The following is a 17,418-nucleotide window of genomic DNA, read 5'->3' on the forward strand; positions in this document are numbered from 1 at the left end:
ATTGGATTCATAATCTCACTTAGTCCTCCCAGGAGATGCATGAAAAAATCCTGTAATTTCCCCCTATTTTATATTGGAGAGAGATTGTGTAAATTGCCCAAGTTCATATGGTATGTAAGAACCTGCATTTTAACTCAGGCAATTTGATCCTACATTTTAACCACTTGGGTAGTGATTTGTAATCTGTATGCATGCTAGAATCATGAGGGGGACTTAAAAACAAAACACATAGATACCCAGAATTCTCAGTTAAATCATAATTCCTGGAGGAGTTCTCTTGACATTCTTTTATTTTATTGCTTTTGAAAAATATGTTTTTATTGATTTTAGAGAGAGGAAGGGAGGAGAGAAACAATGTTCTGCTGCCTCCTGCATGCCCCACACTGGGGATTGAGCTACATCCCAGGCATGTGGGAACCGGTGACCTTTCAGTGCATGGGATGATGCTCAACCAACTGAGCCACACCAGCCAGGGCATCATTCATTTTATTTTAAAAGTTCCTCCCAGTGATCCTAAAGAGCGGACAGGATTTCTATGGGCTGAGCATGACTATTTTGTCACCTCAGCATAGACTGAATAGTCATAAACATCTGTATTCCACCCCAAATCGCAAGATTAAAAAAAGCCTGCTAAATAATAAAATGACAGTTTTATTCTCACAAAGAGAAACTATGGCCTTCATCTTTTTTAAAAACTGGCAGAAATAACAGAAGCAGAATCAAAGAAGGTAGAGGTAAAAAGGAAAAGGTGACAGGAGTATCAAGATAAGAAGAGAATAGTTGAATCGGGGTTGTTGAAGTAATAAGACACTATCTACTGATGAGTGGTCGGTAATATCAAAGGCACACTTGCAGAATGTTTCCTTTCCAGTAATTGTACAGACTCCCCTGCCATTAGAGATCGCTTTTCTTCTTGGTAGATTGAAGAGTGCTTTATCCACTAAATGCATCCCAGCAATATTCAGAGCTTAGGTCCAACATAATCATAAGTTGCCTTGTTATTGTGGAGGCAGCAGCCCCATTTAATAACATATTAAATGCATTATTCATTTATGTAACTCAGACCCAGGGACAGCTGCGGGTATGAAAATAGGAGCATTCTGTATTGCAAAAAGCAGGTGTGTGCTTACTTGAGTAAATTAACTGTGTATTTATGCACAATTTTCTTCTAAATTTCCAGGACAGGTCTGGTCGGGCTAATGCGATTCCATTTTCATCCAGGAAATGAAATAGTTTCAGAATGGTTTTTAATGAGCGTTTAAAAAAATTACCAAGTCTTCTCTGTGGCAGAATCCCAGGGGGAAGGATCCGTGCTTTGGATTTAAGCAGAACTCCTGTTGCTACAGGATTCAGGAAAGCCTGAGGCAATGATGGGGCAGAGCCCAGACAAACAAAAGGAATGTTCCCTAGATGATGATGACAGTGGCGATGGTGAGCCCATGCCTCTATAGCTGCTCGCCAAGACAGTCACAGGTGTGCTTGGATGCTAAGTGATTAAAAATTGTAATCTGCCTTTCATTTGCCTAGTAGTGCCTCACCTCACAAACAGGAAGTTACCGAGGCACAGTTAAATTCAGTGGGATGCCATATTCACTATGTGACTTTGACAGTTATTTTTTTGCTACCATTGCTGGTACCAGAATGCCACTATGCTCTGGTATCCAAGGAGTAGAGATCTCGGTGAAGGAGTGGGGGTTTGAGGCTGCCACTTGTGCTAGGTGTGAACCCTTCAGTTGCTGAATTGTAAGGAGAAGCAGGGATTCCAAAGAGAGGGATCCGCACAGGTGGGTTGGTGGGTGAGGTGCCTGAAGGGCTATTTCAATATTTAAAATGGAACCACATCCCAGTGTGGACCTCCTGATGATCAAGCTTGCATATGCAGGGCACAAGGATGCTCTCAAGGAGCTTAAAGTTCACAGTCATAGACAGGAAGACAGTCCTGCAAGGCATACATGATTCCTATCAAGTCAATCAGAAGGATTCCTTAAGGAGTTTAGAGGAAGGATGATCTTGCCCCATTTAAAGAATAGGTACAGCGCAGCAGTAAAAAGCAGATGTGTTCCAGAGACAAATTGTCTGGGGTCCTGGCTATGTCATCTTGAGAAAACGGGTTAACTTCTTTGAATCTTAACATCTTCATCCCTATATCAGGAGTAAGAATCCCTTCCTTATTAGGGATATTTTGAAGATGAGTAAGAAAAGTCTTGTTAAGAATTTAGCCCTACGACTAAACTACAATGCAATAAGAACTTTCTAAATCTGAACTTTGTGCTGGCCAGTGTGGCTCAGTTCATTGGGTTTTGTCCCATGCACTGAAAGGTTGCCGGTTTGATTCCCAGGTAGGGCATATGCCCAGGTTGCGGACTCCATCCCCAGTAGGGGATGTGCAGGAGGCAGCTGACCAGTGTTCTGCTCTCACATCGATATTTCTCTCTTGCGCTCCCTCCCCCTTCCTCTGTTTCTAAAAATCAATATATATTTTTTAAATGAACTTCTGATGGCCAGCCTGACTCATTAGTTAAGCGTCAACCTATGAACTAGGAGGTCACAGATCAGTTCCTGCTCAGGGCACATGCCTGTGTTGCAGGCTAGATCCCCAGTGTGGGGCATGCAGGAGACAGCCAATCAATGATTCTCTCTCACCATTAATGTTTCTATCTCTATCTCCCTTTCCCATTCTCTCTGAAGTCAATAAAAATATATATTTTAAAGAAATATGAACTTCTTACATCTTACTATTTTACTATCACAGTCAGGAAAAGACAGGTGATAAGATGTAACTGAAAGCATGATAGTGATGGAACATACAGGAGGGCACAGAAGCAGAAAGAGCAAAAGAAAATACATACTTTCAATAGGATTGAAAACAGAGGTGTGGCTGGAGCAGAATGAGCTGTGGGGGAGACCGTGTCCAGAAAATTAGAATGAAGTTAGCTTGTGGAGGGCTTCTGGCAGAAGCTTATGGCATTTGGGACTTATCCTAAGGACATTTGGAAGACATGAAGGTTGTTAACAGGTCAAATAATAATATTAAATAAAAATAATTGGCCGAAACCAGTTTGGCTCAGTGGATGGAGCGTCGGCCTGCGGACTGAAGGGTCCCAGGTTCGATTCCGGTCAAGGGCATGTACCTGGGTTGCGGGCATATCACCAGTGGGAGATGTGCAGGAGGCAGCTGATCGATGTTTCTCTCTCATCAATGTTTCTAACTCTCTATCTCTCTCCCTTCCTCTCTGTAAAAAATCAATAAAATATATTTTAAAAAAATAATTGGTAACATTATTATTATTAAATGGAAATAACATTTCACCAGCACTTGCTAATTGTCAGGGTGGTTTTAAGTACTCTGTGTACATTAATCCATTTAATTCATATGACTACCTTACAAGGTAAGTTAAAGATTAATAATTGACCTTGTAGTGACACATAGTGGTCACAGCACTTTCTCACACAGTATTTAATTTGACTTTCTCAACCATGGGCTTAGGTAGTCAATTCTGAGACTCGGAACCTGAGGAAAGGACTTTGGCTAGCTCTGAAGGGATTGGAAAACAATTGCCTTTGAGCCAAATCCAGCACACTGCCAGTTTTTGTAAATAAAGGTGTTGTTGTTGTTTTTTAACCCAGCTGCATTCATTCCATGTTCAGTTTCATGCTACAACCAAAGAGTTGAACGCTTGTCACAAAGATCATATAGCCCACAAAGCTGAAGCACTTACTATCTGGCCCTTCATACCTGGTCTTGAAGAGTGGAAGATCTTGGGCTTTGCTTCCAGTTTGAGCTCTACCACTAATTGTAGACACTAATCTTAGGTAATCAAATACAGGGTGTCCCCCCAAAATGGATACACACTTTGAATAATTCTTCATTGCAATGGGTTACATCTGAAAAGAAAGAAGCATCGATTGAGCTATCAAAAAAATGTATGTGTATACATTTTTGGAAGGGCATCCTATATATGAATACATAAAATGGTTACTGTGGACCACCACACAAAAAAGATGATGAATAGGTAACACTGAACCTACAAAGCCTTAAAGGTTAATCATTCTGAAACCACAGATTTAATTTATTATGACTCTGATCAATTGTATGGAGTAAACTTATAGGATAATTTATTATTTTATTAAAGCGAAAATAAGAAGAAATAAGTGTAGGAAGGATTGACTCAATCTGCAGAGTAAAGTCTCCTTAATATGAAGTTTCAATGATTTAGCCAGTATAACCCCACATGAAATATTGAATAGAAATGATCAAATTTAGCCAGCTTTCTGAACTATGCCATTACTATATCATGCTCTGTAAGATCTAATGTTAAACCATGTCATCAATAACAATCTATTCTTTTTCTGAATTGCAAATTCCCTTGTGATATATATTACTCATTCTAACCCTTAATTATATAACCTTTGGAGTATCTCCTAGATTATCCATATATCTCTTCAACTAGATTATAAACTTAGTGAGGGCAAGGACCATGTCTTCTACTGCTATGCATTTCCCACAGCGCGAAGTGAAATGATTTACTGACTGACTAAATGAATGAAAGAAGCATATGAAAGTGCTAGTAATAGGTCCAATATGCTGCTATGATGATCCATCTTCCTGTTGGGTGCTTTATAATCCCCAGAGCGACATGAAATGTAGTTATTGATAGCCCTCGGGGCTAGGCAGCAGGTTCAGTTGAAAACATTGGGAGTGTGATCTGAATTATAATGAGCTGGATTACAACTTGAGCTCTTCTCCATGTAGGTATAGGAAGGTGGTTTCCAATAACTGCACGGATGGCGTGAGAGAACAGTACACGGCCAAACCACAGAAGTGTCCAGGGAAGGCCCCACGGGGTCTCCGGATCGTCACGGCGGATGGAAAGTTGACAGCAGAGCAAGGGCACAACGTTACTCTCATGGTGCAATTGGAAGAGGTAGGACCGAGTCCCCTCTCCCCTCTGCCTTCCAGAGCCAGTGATTTTTCCCCAAGAAATCATGGCTTAGTTTATATACATCTTTTGGGGCTTTATTTACATATGTTTAATGTTACTATTTAAATTTTATTGTATTCTGCTTTTGGTTATTGTTTCTGTGGTTGTCATTTCATCTTCTCTGAGACATTTTTTCAATGATTTTCATTGCAGTATTTCCCTCAAGAACTTTGCCGGTTCATACACCACACTGTGTAAGAGGTCAGATTTCAGATTCCCCGTGGAAGTCCAAACAGAAAGTGTTGGCTCAACTGCTCTGATGGACTCACAGGGATGGGATGATCACAGTTGGTTTCGGGGCCAACCAAGGCAGCTGGGACTGACAAGGTCACCTTCCAGCGGGAAGGGAAGCACAGAGAAGCAGCATGATATTCTGTGCTCCCCCCCCCATCCTTGGGTTATTGGACAATATCTAAGTGATAAGGGCAAAATAGCAAGTAGTCTCTAAGGATTAGAAAGGCAAGCTCAGGTTTCTGTTTTATTTCTAAGAACACAGTAGAACCAGATCTGAAACAAGAACTCACTCCTGGTCAGCTCCAGCCTTTGTACAAATGGAGTGCACCCTCCAGGGGCAGAGGCCAGGCTCTCCTCTGTACAGCTTTGCTTTCCTTGTAAGATGATCGGCACCTCAAACTTGGCTGAGTGAAGTGGGAACAGATTGGGGAATCTGCTTCTAAGATATGTAAATGCATGCCTTCTGGGCACAAGACAGGAAAAAAAAGTAAGTCAGGTCATTCCAGTTGAGTGGGTACAGCTACAACAGCAGGGAGGAAATCTGCTGCCTTTGCTGGCAGACTCGGCCCCTGATGCTCTTGTCAACCGGTGCAGAATACCAAGCCCAGAGGCCTGCGCCCACATCAGGAGGCCCTGGGGACCCCATGTCTGACCATAGGGTTCTGTGCTAATGATTCACCAGCTCCTCTTGCAGAAACAACTTCAGTTTCTCTATTGATCTCTAGATTATTTTTTAAATTTATCTTTATTGTTGAATTGTTGAAAGTATTACAGATGGCCCCCTGTTTCCAATTGACCCCCTCCTCCTGGCTCCTACTGCCCTCCCAGGCTTCACCTCACTATTGTCTGTGTCCTTGGGTTATGCATTTAGGCATATAAATTATTTGGTTAATCCCTTCCCAGCCCCCCCCTCCACTTTTCTCTCTGAGACTCCTCAGTCTTTCCCTTGCTTCCATGTCTCTGGATCTATTTTGTTCATCAGTTTTTTGGCTTTTTTTGTTTTCATTGGATTCCATCTCTGGATTATATACGTAAGCATGGACGATGCATGTGATAATGTATGCAGAATAAAGAGAAACAGGATGTCCCTGAGTAGCTGGATAGCATTGAAATATGGCACCAGGACAATTCAGATAGGCCACACTTAACTGAGCACTGACAGTGGTCTGGTTTGTGCATGCTGTCACCGATTGTCTCATTTAGATCTCACAGCAGCCCTATATGAGTAGAGATTATCATCATTGTCATTTTATAGATGACCAGCTGAGGCACAGAAAAGAAAAGTAACTTACCTAATACCACAAATCCAGGTTCCATGGTATCTTGCCTATCCATGGTGTTTCTATGGTGGAAAGAACCATTTTCTGGGAAAGAACTTTATGTGGTTGGTAAGGCTCCCTTGCAATGCTTGGCTGCGGACAGGGAGTGACAGAGATCAAGGAATAGAAAGAAGAGGTAAAACGATCAGTGTCCTAGCCTGGCTGTACTATGGCTGCTCCTGTATTCTGAGACACTAGTCCATATCTAAACCAAGATTTCCCCCTCATTGTCTGAAAAGGTTCATGCTTGGGATCAGTTTGTTAAAAAACTATTTAAGCCAAGAGAGAAGTCAAATCCTCTCTTGGGTGTCCCCCCTCTGGGCAAGACCATGCCGTCATTGATTGGCTACTGTGTATCTGGCACCCGTTCGATCTATTTTAAAGATATCAGAAAGCACGGTATATGAAGGCAGCACTCAAGGAGTTTAATCATGCTATAATATTTTTAAAATTTAATCTAGAAGAAAAAAAAGAACCAAAAATCCCTGACATATGTCACTGGCAATACATAAAATTTCCATGTCCTCCTCAAAATCTCTAAGAGTCAGTTTCTCATTTGAATTTGAAGCTCCTCAGTTTACTTTGAATATAATGTCTTATATATGCCCCCTTACCTCACGCCTATTCTTCCTAACAGTAGGGAGAGATGCCATGCTTCTGATGCCCTAAAGCAGAAGGTCCTCCAGTGCCAGAGGGACCAGGAGGTCTCTGCTACCCTCTGCTATGACACTGCAGTGTGATTAATGCAGAAGTGGGCAGGAGACTCACCTCTCCACGTCGGTATATTTGTCACTTTGGCACCAATGATTGTGCCTGTGCCTCATGGTTTCTCTTTCTCCTACAAGGCTTGTGTCTGTCCGTAGAGCTAGGCTGGGCTAGAGGCTGATGCCACCCTCCTTTCTTTGCCCCCAGTGACTTGCATACAAACCCCTCCATGTAGGTTCCATCTCGTGTGCATGCCAACCAAAGCATTAGAGACCTGAGGAGTCACCTGACCCACCAAATAGTAAGCCTTGTGTGTGTGTTTATTTGTGCTTTAACAAATATTTCATTAAGTTTTGATTTCAAACCATGTACTTTTCATTCATGAGTATACATAGTTCAGTTTGTGGAAATCATGTTTTGGGTTAACTAAGACCTCTGCTATTTCAAGTTTTAAATTAAAACAAAACTCACCACATGAAATAGAACATAAATATTTTGTGTCCATTTAAAGCAAAATGAAAACTAATTTACTACATTATATTGTAATAATATTTACCCCCCCAATAAATTATAAATAATTACTAAGGTAGGGGTCATGCCATTCCTGGTTGCAGCTCTAGCATCTCTACTCACTGTGCCCCAGAGATTGTTAGGAACTCAATGTGTCTGGGTTTGGATAGGCTTCCAGAGTGGTCACAAAGCCCAAACTTTGAATATAATTTGCTTATAATTTGAATAACATCCAAAAGCTATTAAAGTCTTGCTCTGAAACCTAAATCCCCTCCTTTATTCTTTACTAGCCTATGTTCTAATTCTAACAAGATTATCAATGAAAACCTTGCTAAAACCAGAATCAAGAAGAAAACTTCTTATTGACCAGAGATAATCAAAGGCTAAGCACAGAGATGCTAGCTTGTATCTCCATGTACAAAAAGATGTACCCAAGTCAGAATTTTGCAGATTTTCACATGTGCCAGAAGCAGAACCCCTTCCTGCAAATAGCATGTGAGGCCACCCGCCACATCTAAGTGACAAAAGTGACTCCGTAACTAAAGCCTTCAAATCCCACAGCATGGCTCATCTGGTGGATTACTCCAAGAACCATATAACTATTGAAGTTGATAAAAAGGTCCCTTGTCAGGAACCCCATTCCTGCTGCTTTTATGCTTCTCTCCAATATATTCTAATGAGAGAACCTACATTAGAAGTCATAGGGTAAAGGAGCCAGCCTTGATTCCATTTGAGACTCAAGAGGAAAACACACACACGTACACACACACCACCACCACCACTACCACCAATGCATTCATGCATCATTGGTTCTTTAAGGAAAAAGAACAGTTGATCAAGGGACCAACCTAGAGGGGAGAGGAGGAGTCCATAAAACTCGGTCAAAGAAGCTGCTTTCCAATTACACCTGAATTTCAGGAAGCTGATCAAAAGTGTTTTCTGAGACTCAAGCATTCGGTGAGGAGTGGCATCACTCTGTCTGGAGACTTGCTGAAGATGGATGTCCTCTGGACCACTAATGAGCACCTAATGAGCCTATAGACGTTCAAGGCAATCACTCGGCTTCCCAGAGAAACCCAATGCAAGGCCCTGAAGGCACAGGATGGATGGTGAAGGGCCTAATTATTCTTAAGAACTCAGCGAAACGATTTGGAATGCATTCGTTTGAGAGGACTGCTAGGCAGAAGTAGTCTCTGCATGTTAGGGAAGATAATTAAATACATTTTAAACAGCCATAAGAAGAAAGAGATGCAATTCGCTGCATAATTTAAGACTTTTAAATTAAATCTGAGGCGAGAGACCAAAATGAAGACTTTGATCTGTATCTCATTGTTTTAATACTTTCATTTACATACAAAGACTGAAACTTAATAAGGAGAATTCATGAGTATTGCTTCTGTGAGATTTGACTTCAAGACGTGAGGTTGTGTCCTCGTTTGATGGATTTCAGTGATCGGTAGCTCCACATACATTGACAGATGTATGGCAGCATGGGAGTGACCATAATGTAATAACACTTCATAAATATTGCAGGGCGCTGCCAGCCCTCCAATGGTAGGGAAGATGACTCCCGCTGAAATTTTCTGTGAGACACTCTTTGGTTGAAATCCTGAAAGACTGTGACCTACTTTTTCATCTGAAGAAGAATTGGGGCTGTTAGAGATAGCACAAAGAGGTAGCAGGCAATGTGATGTCTAGGCAGGTGTTAGTGTCTCAGCCAGCCCAGATCTGAGGGAGAAACCTCAGCTCTTTTCTCCTTCCACACAAAGGAGCAAGAGCTGATTTCAATGAGCCATGGGGATTCAGAGGCTTTCTCATGTATTATTCCTTACTCCATTCAGCTTTATTCTCTTTGACTCTAGAAAGGTAATTGAGCCTCTTCGTTTCTTCTTTCTTGTTGCTGCCATTTGAAAAGGAAGGAAGGAAATGAGACAGGCAATGTAGGTTGTCTTTAGTCAGAGGCCTAGTGTCTGAAGTTCAGGTTGGATTGGTTCGAACTCTTTCTAAGATTCCACTTCCCTCTCCCCTTAATACTGGTCCACAGCCATTGGTGCATTGCTATTCTCTAGGGTTTCAGGGACTAGATGTTTGCAAAGAACTTCAGTCTGCCTTGACAAGCAAAGAGAAAACCTGTCTCATTACTGGGAGTTTTAGTTCAGTGACAGCATAAAATAAAACAGTACAATGATCCCAGTGTTACTGTGGTGGTGGTGATGGTACATTCGCATTGGCTAATATGGTATCCACTAATCTGTTAATGTAATCTCTGGGTGATAAGATTATGGGTGATTTGAATTTTTACCCCTCATTTTATTTATTGTTTACATTTTCTCAGTGAGACACCATGCCTTTTCTCTTTATTTTTATTTTCTAATAAGACTAACATATTTCTATTATATATTTTACTGCCAAAAAAATTCATTACATAGGTATATTCCTAAAGAAATATTCCTTCTGCTCTTTTGTTTACATTGTAAATTTTGTTCTATTACACAATTTACTCTATTACATATCATACTGTTTTACTTTTAGAGTGATTTTTTTACAGTCATTCAAAAGCATTTGTAAGAGTTAAGTCATTTGGCAGTGCCATAGTTTTCCTGCCAAAGCCTGCTGAGGTGATTTCTAAAGCTACCATGCAAAGGTATCGGTATAGCAATGTCCTTTATCACCTGAAAACTGTTTCCAAAACACAAGTGGCCAAGGTCCTGACCTCGCTATACCACGATGTCTAGATGGAGTGCAGAGGCTTTGGATCATAATCATTTATCTACTCACACAAGCCAAGTGTTCCTCCTGCCGTATGGTAGGCATTCTGTTCCATTCTAAGCCAGGCACCAAGTGCAGAAGACACAAAAAGGAACTTATGAAGCTTGCTGTGCATTCAAACACAGGGTACTGTGGCTTATTTGCAAGTGGAGATTTAAATCATTTTGATGTTCCAATGGGAAGTTCTTGATATAAAGAGCTAGGCAAGTCCCAAGGATCATAGTCCTCAAAGAAAAGCCCAGCCATCTGCATTTCATCAGAGAAAAGGTGACATATCATGTATCCAATCAAATGATTGGGTGGGTCCTTAGTCTGGTCTCCCTGGCTTTGTCACACCTGAGGTCTCTGGTGAGATCATAAAACCTATGCACTGCCCTCCTCACTGTTGTGAATGTTCTCCCTCCAGGTCAGGGCGTCCAAGTTCTGGGCACTTGGAGAGACACCTGTGCTATAAAGCCATCTCTGAATAGGGAAGAGGAGGAGGCTGGCTCTGTATTCCGCAATGATGAGATATCTAGATATCTTGATACTGTTTTCCAGGGCTCGGTTTTAAAAAGGAAAAGAAGCTCATAGGGCATGATTTGAACCTGACATCCAGGAAAGATTCTCTCCCAGCGGATTTAGTGAGGCAGCCCCAGCTTTCAGCAAGAGTAGTGCCTCCTGGAAGGGATACCAAAGAGGACCAGCATGAGAACATGCGTGTTCAACTTCCTTTTATCATAGACTGATGTGCCTGTACCAGAAGGGCTCAGTTTACTGTTATAAAATAGCACGTCCAGGACAGGTACAGTATTTGATTCCTGTCTAGACTTATCTCACTCTCTGTTGAACATATGTCAACTGGGATCTTTGCAGGCACACCTTACACGTCCATGGTCATCTATAGAACCTGGCATCTTACACTGGGCTCCTCTTGCATCATTACTTAATGAAGAATTGGATGCATGTTGGCATTCCTCTAAACTTCTAAAGGGTTTCAGTTACTGCAGCTTACAAAAGCTGTCTGGTTTCACATGTGAGTATCTCCATTCTTCAGCACCCACCTGGGAAGGAGCACAATAGAATAGTTGAGAGTCTTCTGTGAACAAGTAGTAGGCATGGTGAATTTGGAGTTAAGAACAGCTTGATTCAACCTCATCTTGTGATGCTATGCAAATCTTAGCCATCTTTTAAGTCTGCCTCTTTTAGGGTTGAAGATTAAATGAGATATTATATATACAGCAGTTATTATTTCTGGCTCAGGGTTTCAAGAAATGTTCTCTCTTCTCCCTTAATGACCATCAGGAGATGTAGAACAATCTTACTTGCACACTTTATGAAATAAGTCACATGGCAGAGTTTGGATTGAACAGCACAAGTTAGATAGCACTTCTCTCCATATGCTCATGTCCACAGGCTGGTGGGATGTTTTGTTTGACGGCCAGGATACATTGTACCTTAGTTGTCTCCTTTCCTGCTTCTGGTCAAGACCTCGCTAACCTGATTCTACACCTACTAACCTCAGTCTACACCTACTAACCTCAGTCTACACCTACTAACCTCAGTCTACTCCTACCTTAAGAAGGGTTGCTCAAGCCAGTGGTGGGCTACTTTTACTTCATGCTCTTTCCCCCTCCCACCACCTAAATATCTTTAGCCTTGAGAATGACTGAAATATCTGATTTTTGTTTCTGTCATTCAATGCTCTTAATGATATTTTGAATCTTACTTGTGTTCCAAAGAGCATTGGAATAACAACCAAAATCCAATATCAAAGTTGGCTGTATCTTGTCATCAATCTAACCTATATCTGTGTTACCTTCCAATTAGTTCTCATATACTTAACCAAGATTTACATGTTTACAGTGATAGCAGAGACCAAATAGTGTATGTGTTGTTTTTTTTACTGTTTCTTTGTGCTATGCAATACTCTACCGCCTATTAAATCCGGTGAAATTTTTTCTTCCCCTCATTTGTTCCCCCTCTCTCTTAACCCTGCTGCTCTCCCTGCCCCTCACCTCACTTCACCCTCAGCCAGTGTTAACAGGCTGGGTTATATCTGCTGGCACCTTCCCCTGTACAAACACACACAGGCTTATAGTACTTACAATGGTGCACAAAAATAGATTTTACTATAGTCACTCCTCTACAGTGTACTTATTTTGCATAAACTTTAAGGACGCCTGAGTCAGGCCCACGCTGAGGTTCTGCAGGGACCAGGCTCTGACATATGAGCCCAGTGTCTACCTGCCCCAGGTCCCTAACACAATTGGGAGCGTCTGGGAGTCTCATTCTGGTCTGAAGCTGTCCCTGTTGAGTCACTGCCTCGTTTGTTTTCCCATTTTTCTCTGAGCCATGTTACAGGAACTGATAGGTTCACACACCTTTCCTTCCTCAGGCTAATCTTGGCTTCATTGAGGCATTTGATGTATTTGTTTTTCTATCACAGAGTCAGTGTTGCCCTTGGAGAATCTCCATATGGGTTTCCTTTGGCTTTTGTGCCTTTCTCTGGCATTTCTTTTGAACTAGTATTCTCAGTTCTGTATCTATATGAGGGCACGTGACTGAATGGCATTCAGGCTTAAGAATTGTATATGATAGTTTAGGTATTTGCCAGCCTAGGTTCTGTTTCCGGTATGATGACTTGTAAATTATTAGCTTAAAGCTACTCAGTTATACACAACATTTTCCCTGGTGCTCATTCCGAATACCTATTGTTTCCCATGTTCTCTATCTCCTCTATGGCTTGAGCATAATAAGTGCTTCACCAGAGGGGGGGGGGCATAAGAATGGTGTATGGAGGGAGCGTTTGAGATCTTGCTTCCTGGCAATTGTCAGCAGCTTGGCTCAGTTAAACTCTTAGAAAAATTCTCAAAAAAGAAAAAGAACGTTATATAGACCTCCTGACAGCCCATCCTTCTACTTGTAAACAGAAGTGTTGTCAGGGGGGAAACAGGTAGCGCCAGGAATAGAGACTAACAAGAAAAGAAGAAAGGGATGCCCTGCCTTTGCCATCACCTTCCGCTCACTCTGAAAGGTATCTCAAGTACCATTCAATCAAAGAAGCTCAACAAGGGCTGAGCTGCATGGGTAGCGTTAAACCACAGATCATCCTAAACCCTTCCTTTAAGTCTCTCTAGCTGAGGGGCTTTAGGCATCTTACTTAGCCTGTCTGTGACCCAGTTCTTCTGGAATATCAAATAGGAATGACACCTGTCCTCGCTGTCTCCCAGGATTCCTAACAGCCAAATGAGGTAATACATAAGAAGGCACTTTGGTGAACAAACATTAGAGATGCACCATATTCAAATTTTCTTCAGCGAAAAAGAACCCTCTGTGGGCCCTGTATTAGGTACTGAGGATAAGGTCATGAAGGACACACCTCGGCCCTTAGAAGTTTACACAAACTGCCCTCATCTCACCTAGCAGCTCGTTTTCCTAGACAAGTGAGCATGGATCCTGGAACTTCCGTTTGTGCTTATGTACCAGTTGCCAACAATGGGTTCAGATCTTCCTGCCTGACTTTATTAATGCACTCTTAGCACTGGGCATCCTAAGATGTCCTGGGAAAACGTTAGCATCCCACCAAAATAAAATAAGGACAGTGTCAGCTTGTCCTGGACTATATGTTCATCTTCAGAATTCCATCCCACGAAAAACTAATGTTCAAGAATCTGAACCCGAGGGCCCCAACCCTTGGTGCATCCCAGCATCAGTTATAGACCTTCTCAGACCACAGCAGGGCCTGGCATCTTCCCCAGAGGTCCTGACCCAGGAGGTGGGTCTGGGATGGTAGCTGGACATCAGCGTTTTTCCTTTAATTTTTGTAAGAGAGGCTGATATCAAAGGTTGAGATTCCCTGATTTCAAAACTAATAAACCATGGGAGTTAATTTTGCCAGGAAGGTGCATATAATTTCCTGTTGCAACTCATATTTCAATGCACCATCATCTGCCCTGAGCTCCCTTAATTGGATTCCCAGAAATCGCCTCTTTCTAATTTAGCCTCTGTATTGTAGCCAGAGTGATATTTTTGAATTAAAAAATATCATGCCATTATCCCCCAAACCCCTGCTTAAAACACTTGAATGGCTTCCCAGCTCTTAGGAAAAAGATCAAAATCAGAAACTTGACCCACAAGTCCTAAAATGTTACTTTCTCCCCTCCAGTCTCATTTCATAACATGGTCCTATTGTGTCTATATCTTCAGCCTCCTTCAACTATGCCACCCACTTCTGCCATGGGGCCCTTGCATGTCTGTTTCCTCTGTCCGTATTGCCTGGACTCCTTGCCTCCATCACATTCACTCACATCCTTTGTTTGATTCATGTATTCCTTTGCTTTAAGCTTCCTCAGCTCAAATATCACTTCTTCTGGGAAGCCTTTCTCTACGTTCTTAATCAGATCAGATCTTCAGTATGCCACCTCTCGCTATTGTATAGGTTTATAACGTCAGGCCCTCTCCTTCATATGACCCCCTACAATGACTTTTTGTTTACTGTTGAGATTATTTATTTAAAGGCCATTTGTCTCACTAGTAGTCTGTATGCTCATGAAACCCCGGACCATATCTGTTTGGTTTGTTTGGTCATATCTATTTTTCTCATGTAGGGCAAGACACAAGATAGACACTCAATAAATATCGATCAGTTGGTTGGATGGATGGATGGATGGATGGATGGATGGATGGATAGATGGATGGATGGATGGGTGGGTGGATGGATGGATGAGCAGACAGCCATTTAAAGCCAGGCCAGCTTGCCTAATCAAATGGTGACCTAGGACTTTGGCAATCTTCCCTTCACCCTGTTTCTTAATCTCTGAAAGGAGTTGGCATCCCTGCCTCAGATGATAATTACAGCCCAAGGAATTCAGAAGCTGATGTCAGGTGAGCCCAAAGTCCTGAGGTTATGGTGGTATCGGACTTACCGAGCCCTTAAGAGCCCCTGAAGGCAAAGGCATGGGATCCAGTTTGTTCCACTTGAGTGGGTAAAGCGACAACAGCAGGGATGAATCTGCTTCCATCAACTGTCAGACTGGACCCCTTGAGGCTCTTGCATCCTAGTGTGGAGTACCAAGCCCAGAGGCCTGTGCCCACATCAGGAGGCCTGGATCTCACAAATGCTGATGCCCTGAAGTCTACTCTGTCCCCACAAAGAATCATCTCTCTCTCCCTCTCTCCTTCCTCCCCTCCATGTCCTCACTCCCTCCCGTCCTCCCGTCCTCCCTCCCTTCCTCCCCTCTCTCTCAGAAACTGTATAGCTTGTTTTATTACATGGGTAACCCTTGCTACCCCTGCTATCTCCCTGAGACACTTGTCCCAAATAATGTGAGTAGATTTAAAGGTAGGCTCTTCTTCTAGGGTTTGCTGGCAGCGACTCTGTTGAAAATTCAGAAAACATGGGAGTGGAAACTGACCAGAAAGAGAATGAGAAATTGATCAGTCCAGGTTGGTTGTCCAAATGAAGGACAAGTCAGAAAGAATGGTTGACATTTATATTTATTAATGAGAATCCAAGTCATTGCACAATGTCTAGGCTTGTAGATATTTGTTCTGCAGTTGTGAATGGAATTTCTTTCCCACCCTTGGGAGAATCCTTGCCAATGTCCTTACTGAGAGCTGTGGTGTGCCCCCTCACAGTGCCCGGCCTGGCATAGATCAGAAGAGCAGGTCCCCTAGATTCATAGGATTTGAACTGCTTTTCCTTTCCCTGTGAATTAATCTTTTAAATGTCAGCATTTTCAACTTGGCCTTTTCAAAATATGATACCATATGAACCTCACTTAATTGAAAATACATTTCTAGTTCAAAGGGTCTCTCTTCCCCCTGAAAATGGGAAAAGCTAACAAAACAAACAAATAAAAGTGTATTAAAGTATAGACCTTATGTTTTCCTGCCCACCTGCACAAAATTTAGCACCCTGGGATTGTAAATAAGCATTAAAAGGGGCATTGCAGGTCTTCTACAGTTGCATTGTTTTTATAGTCATTTGTTTCAGTATATAATTTTACAGATCACTAATTACTCCCATTTCTATTATAACAGTGGGTTGAGTTAAGACAGGAAGGTATTATGCCCATCTCATAGACCAAAGGAGGTAGAATGACAGTCAGGAAATCATCTCGCTTGTGAATGCCATGCTAAGATTGAAGCCTGGAGGACCGTCAATTCGTTAGCCACAGATAATGAATGAAATGCAACCCAGAGAGATGGGTTTAAATCCCAAGACTGGTGCTAACTAGAGTTGTTAACTTTGAGCAAGTGATTAAACCTTTCATGACTGAAGTTTCTTCATCTGTAAGCTAGATGAACAAAGCCTGCTTTTCTCTCCAGAATAAGATTCCATGAAGAATGAGATCATTTTGATAGTAAACAATGCTGAAGTATAAAAGAATTAACCATCATTATCTTAAATAATAATAGAGCTGCACTATCTGGTTTGGCTCAGTGGTTAAATTGTTGGCCCTTGGACCAAAGGGTTTTGGGTTAGATTCCCAATCAAGGGCATGTGTCTTTTTTTTTAAATATATTTTTAATATATTTTATTGATTTTTTACAGAGAGGAAGGGAGAGGGATAGAGAGTTAGAAACATCGATGAGAGAGAAACATCGATCAGCTGCCTCCTGCACACCTCCCACTGGGGATGTGCCCGCAAGCAAGGTACATGCCCTTGACCGGAATCGAACCTGGGACCTCTCAGTCCGCAGGCCGACGCTCCATCCACTGAGCCAAACCAGTTAGGGCAAGGGCATGTGTCTTGGTTGCAGGCTCTATCCCTGGCCCTTGTTGGGACCTCATTCAGGAGGCAACCAATTGGTGTGTCTCTCTCACATTGATATTATTTCTCTCTCTCTCTCTCTCTTTCTCCCTCCTTCCACTCTCTCTAAACATCAATGGAAAAATAGCCCCAGGTGAAGAT

General features: G+C 42.0%; 1 protein-coding gene across 1 annotated transcript in view; it reads left to right on the plus strand.

Annotated features, from left to right (window-relative positions):
• Window positions 1-17,418, plus strand: part of SORCS1 (sortilin-related VPS10 domain containing receptor 1) — a 236,399-nt gene that overhangs the window by 160,303 nt on the left and 58,678 nt on the right. Inside the window, exon 17 of the mRNA XM_005878302.2 lies at window positions 4,754-4,925. Coding sequence (XP_005878364.1) covers window positions 4,754-4,925 — 172 coding nt within the window. The remainder of the gene's footprint in view (window positions 1-4,753; window positions 4,926-17,418) is intronic.

This window comes from Myotis brandtii, unplaced genomic scaffold, assembly GCF_000412655.1.
Source record: "Myotis brandtii unplaced genomic scaffold, ASM41265v1 scaffold550, whole genome shotgun sequence".
NCBI lineage: Eukaryota > Metazoa > Chordata > Mammalia > Chiroptera > Vespertilionidae > Myotis > Myotis brandtii.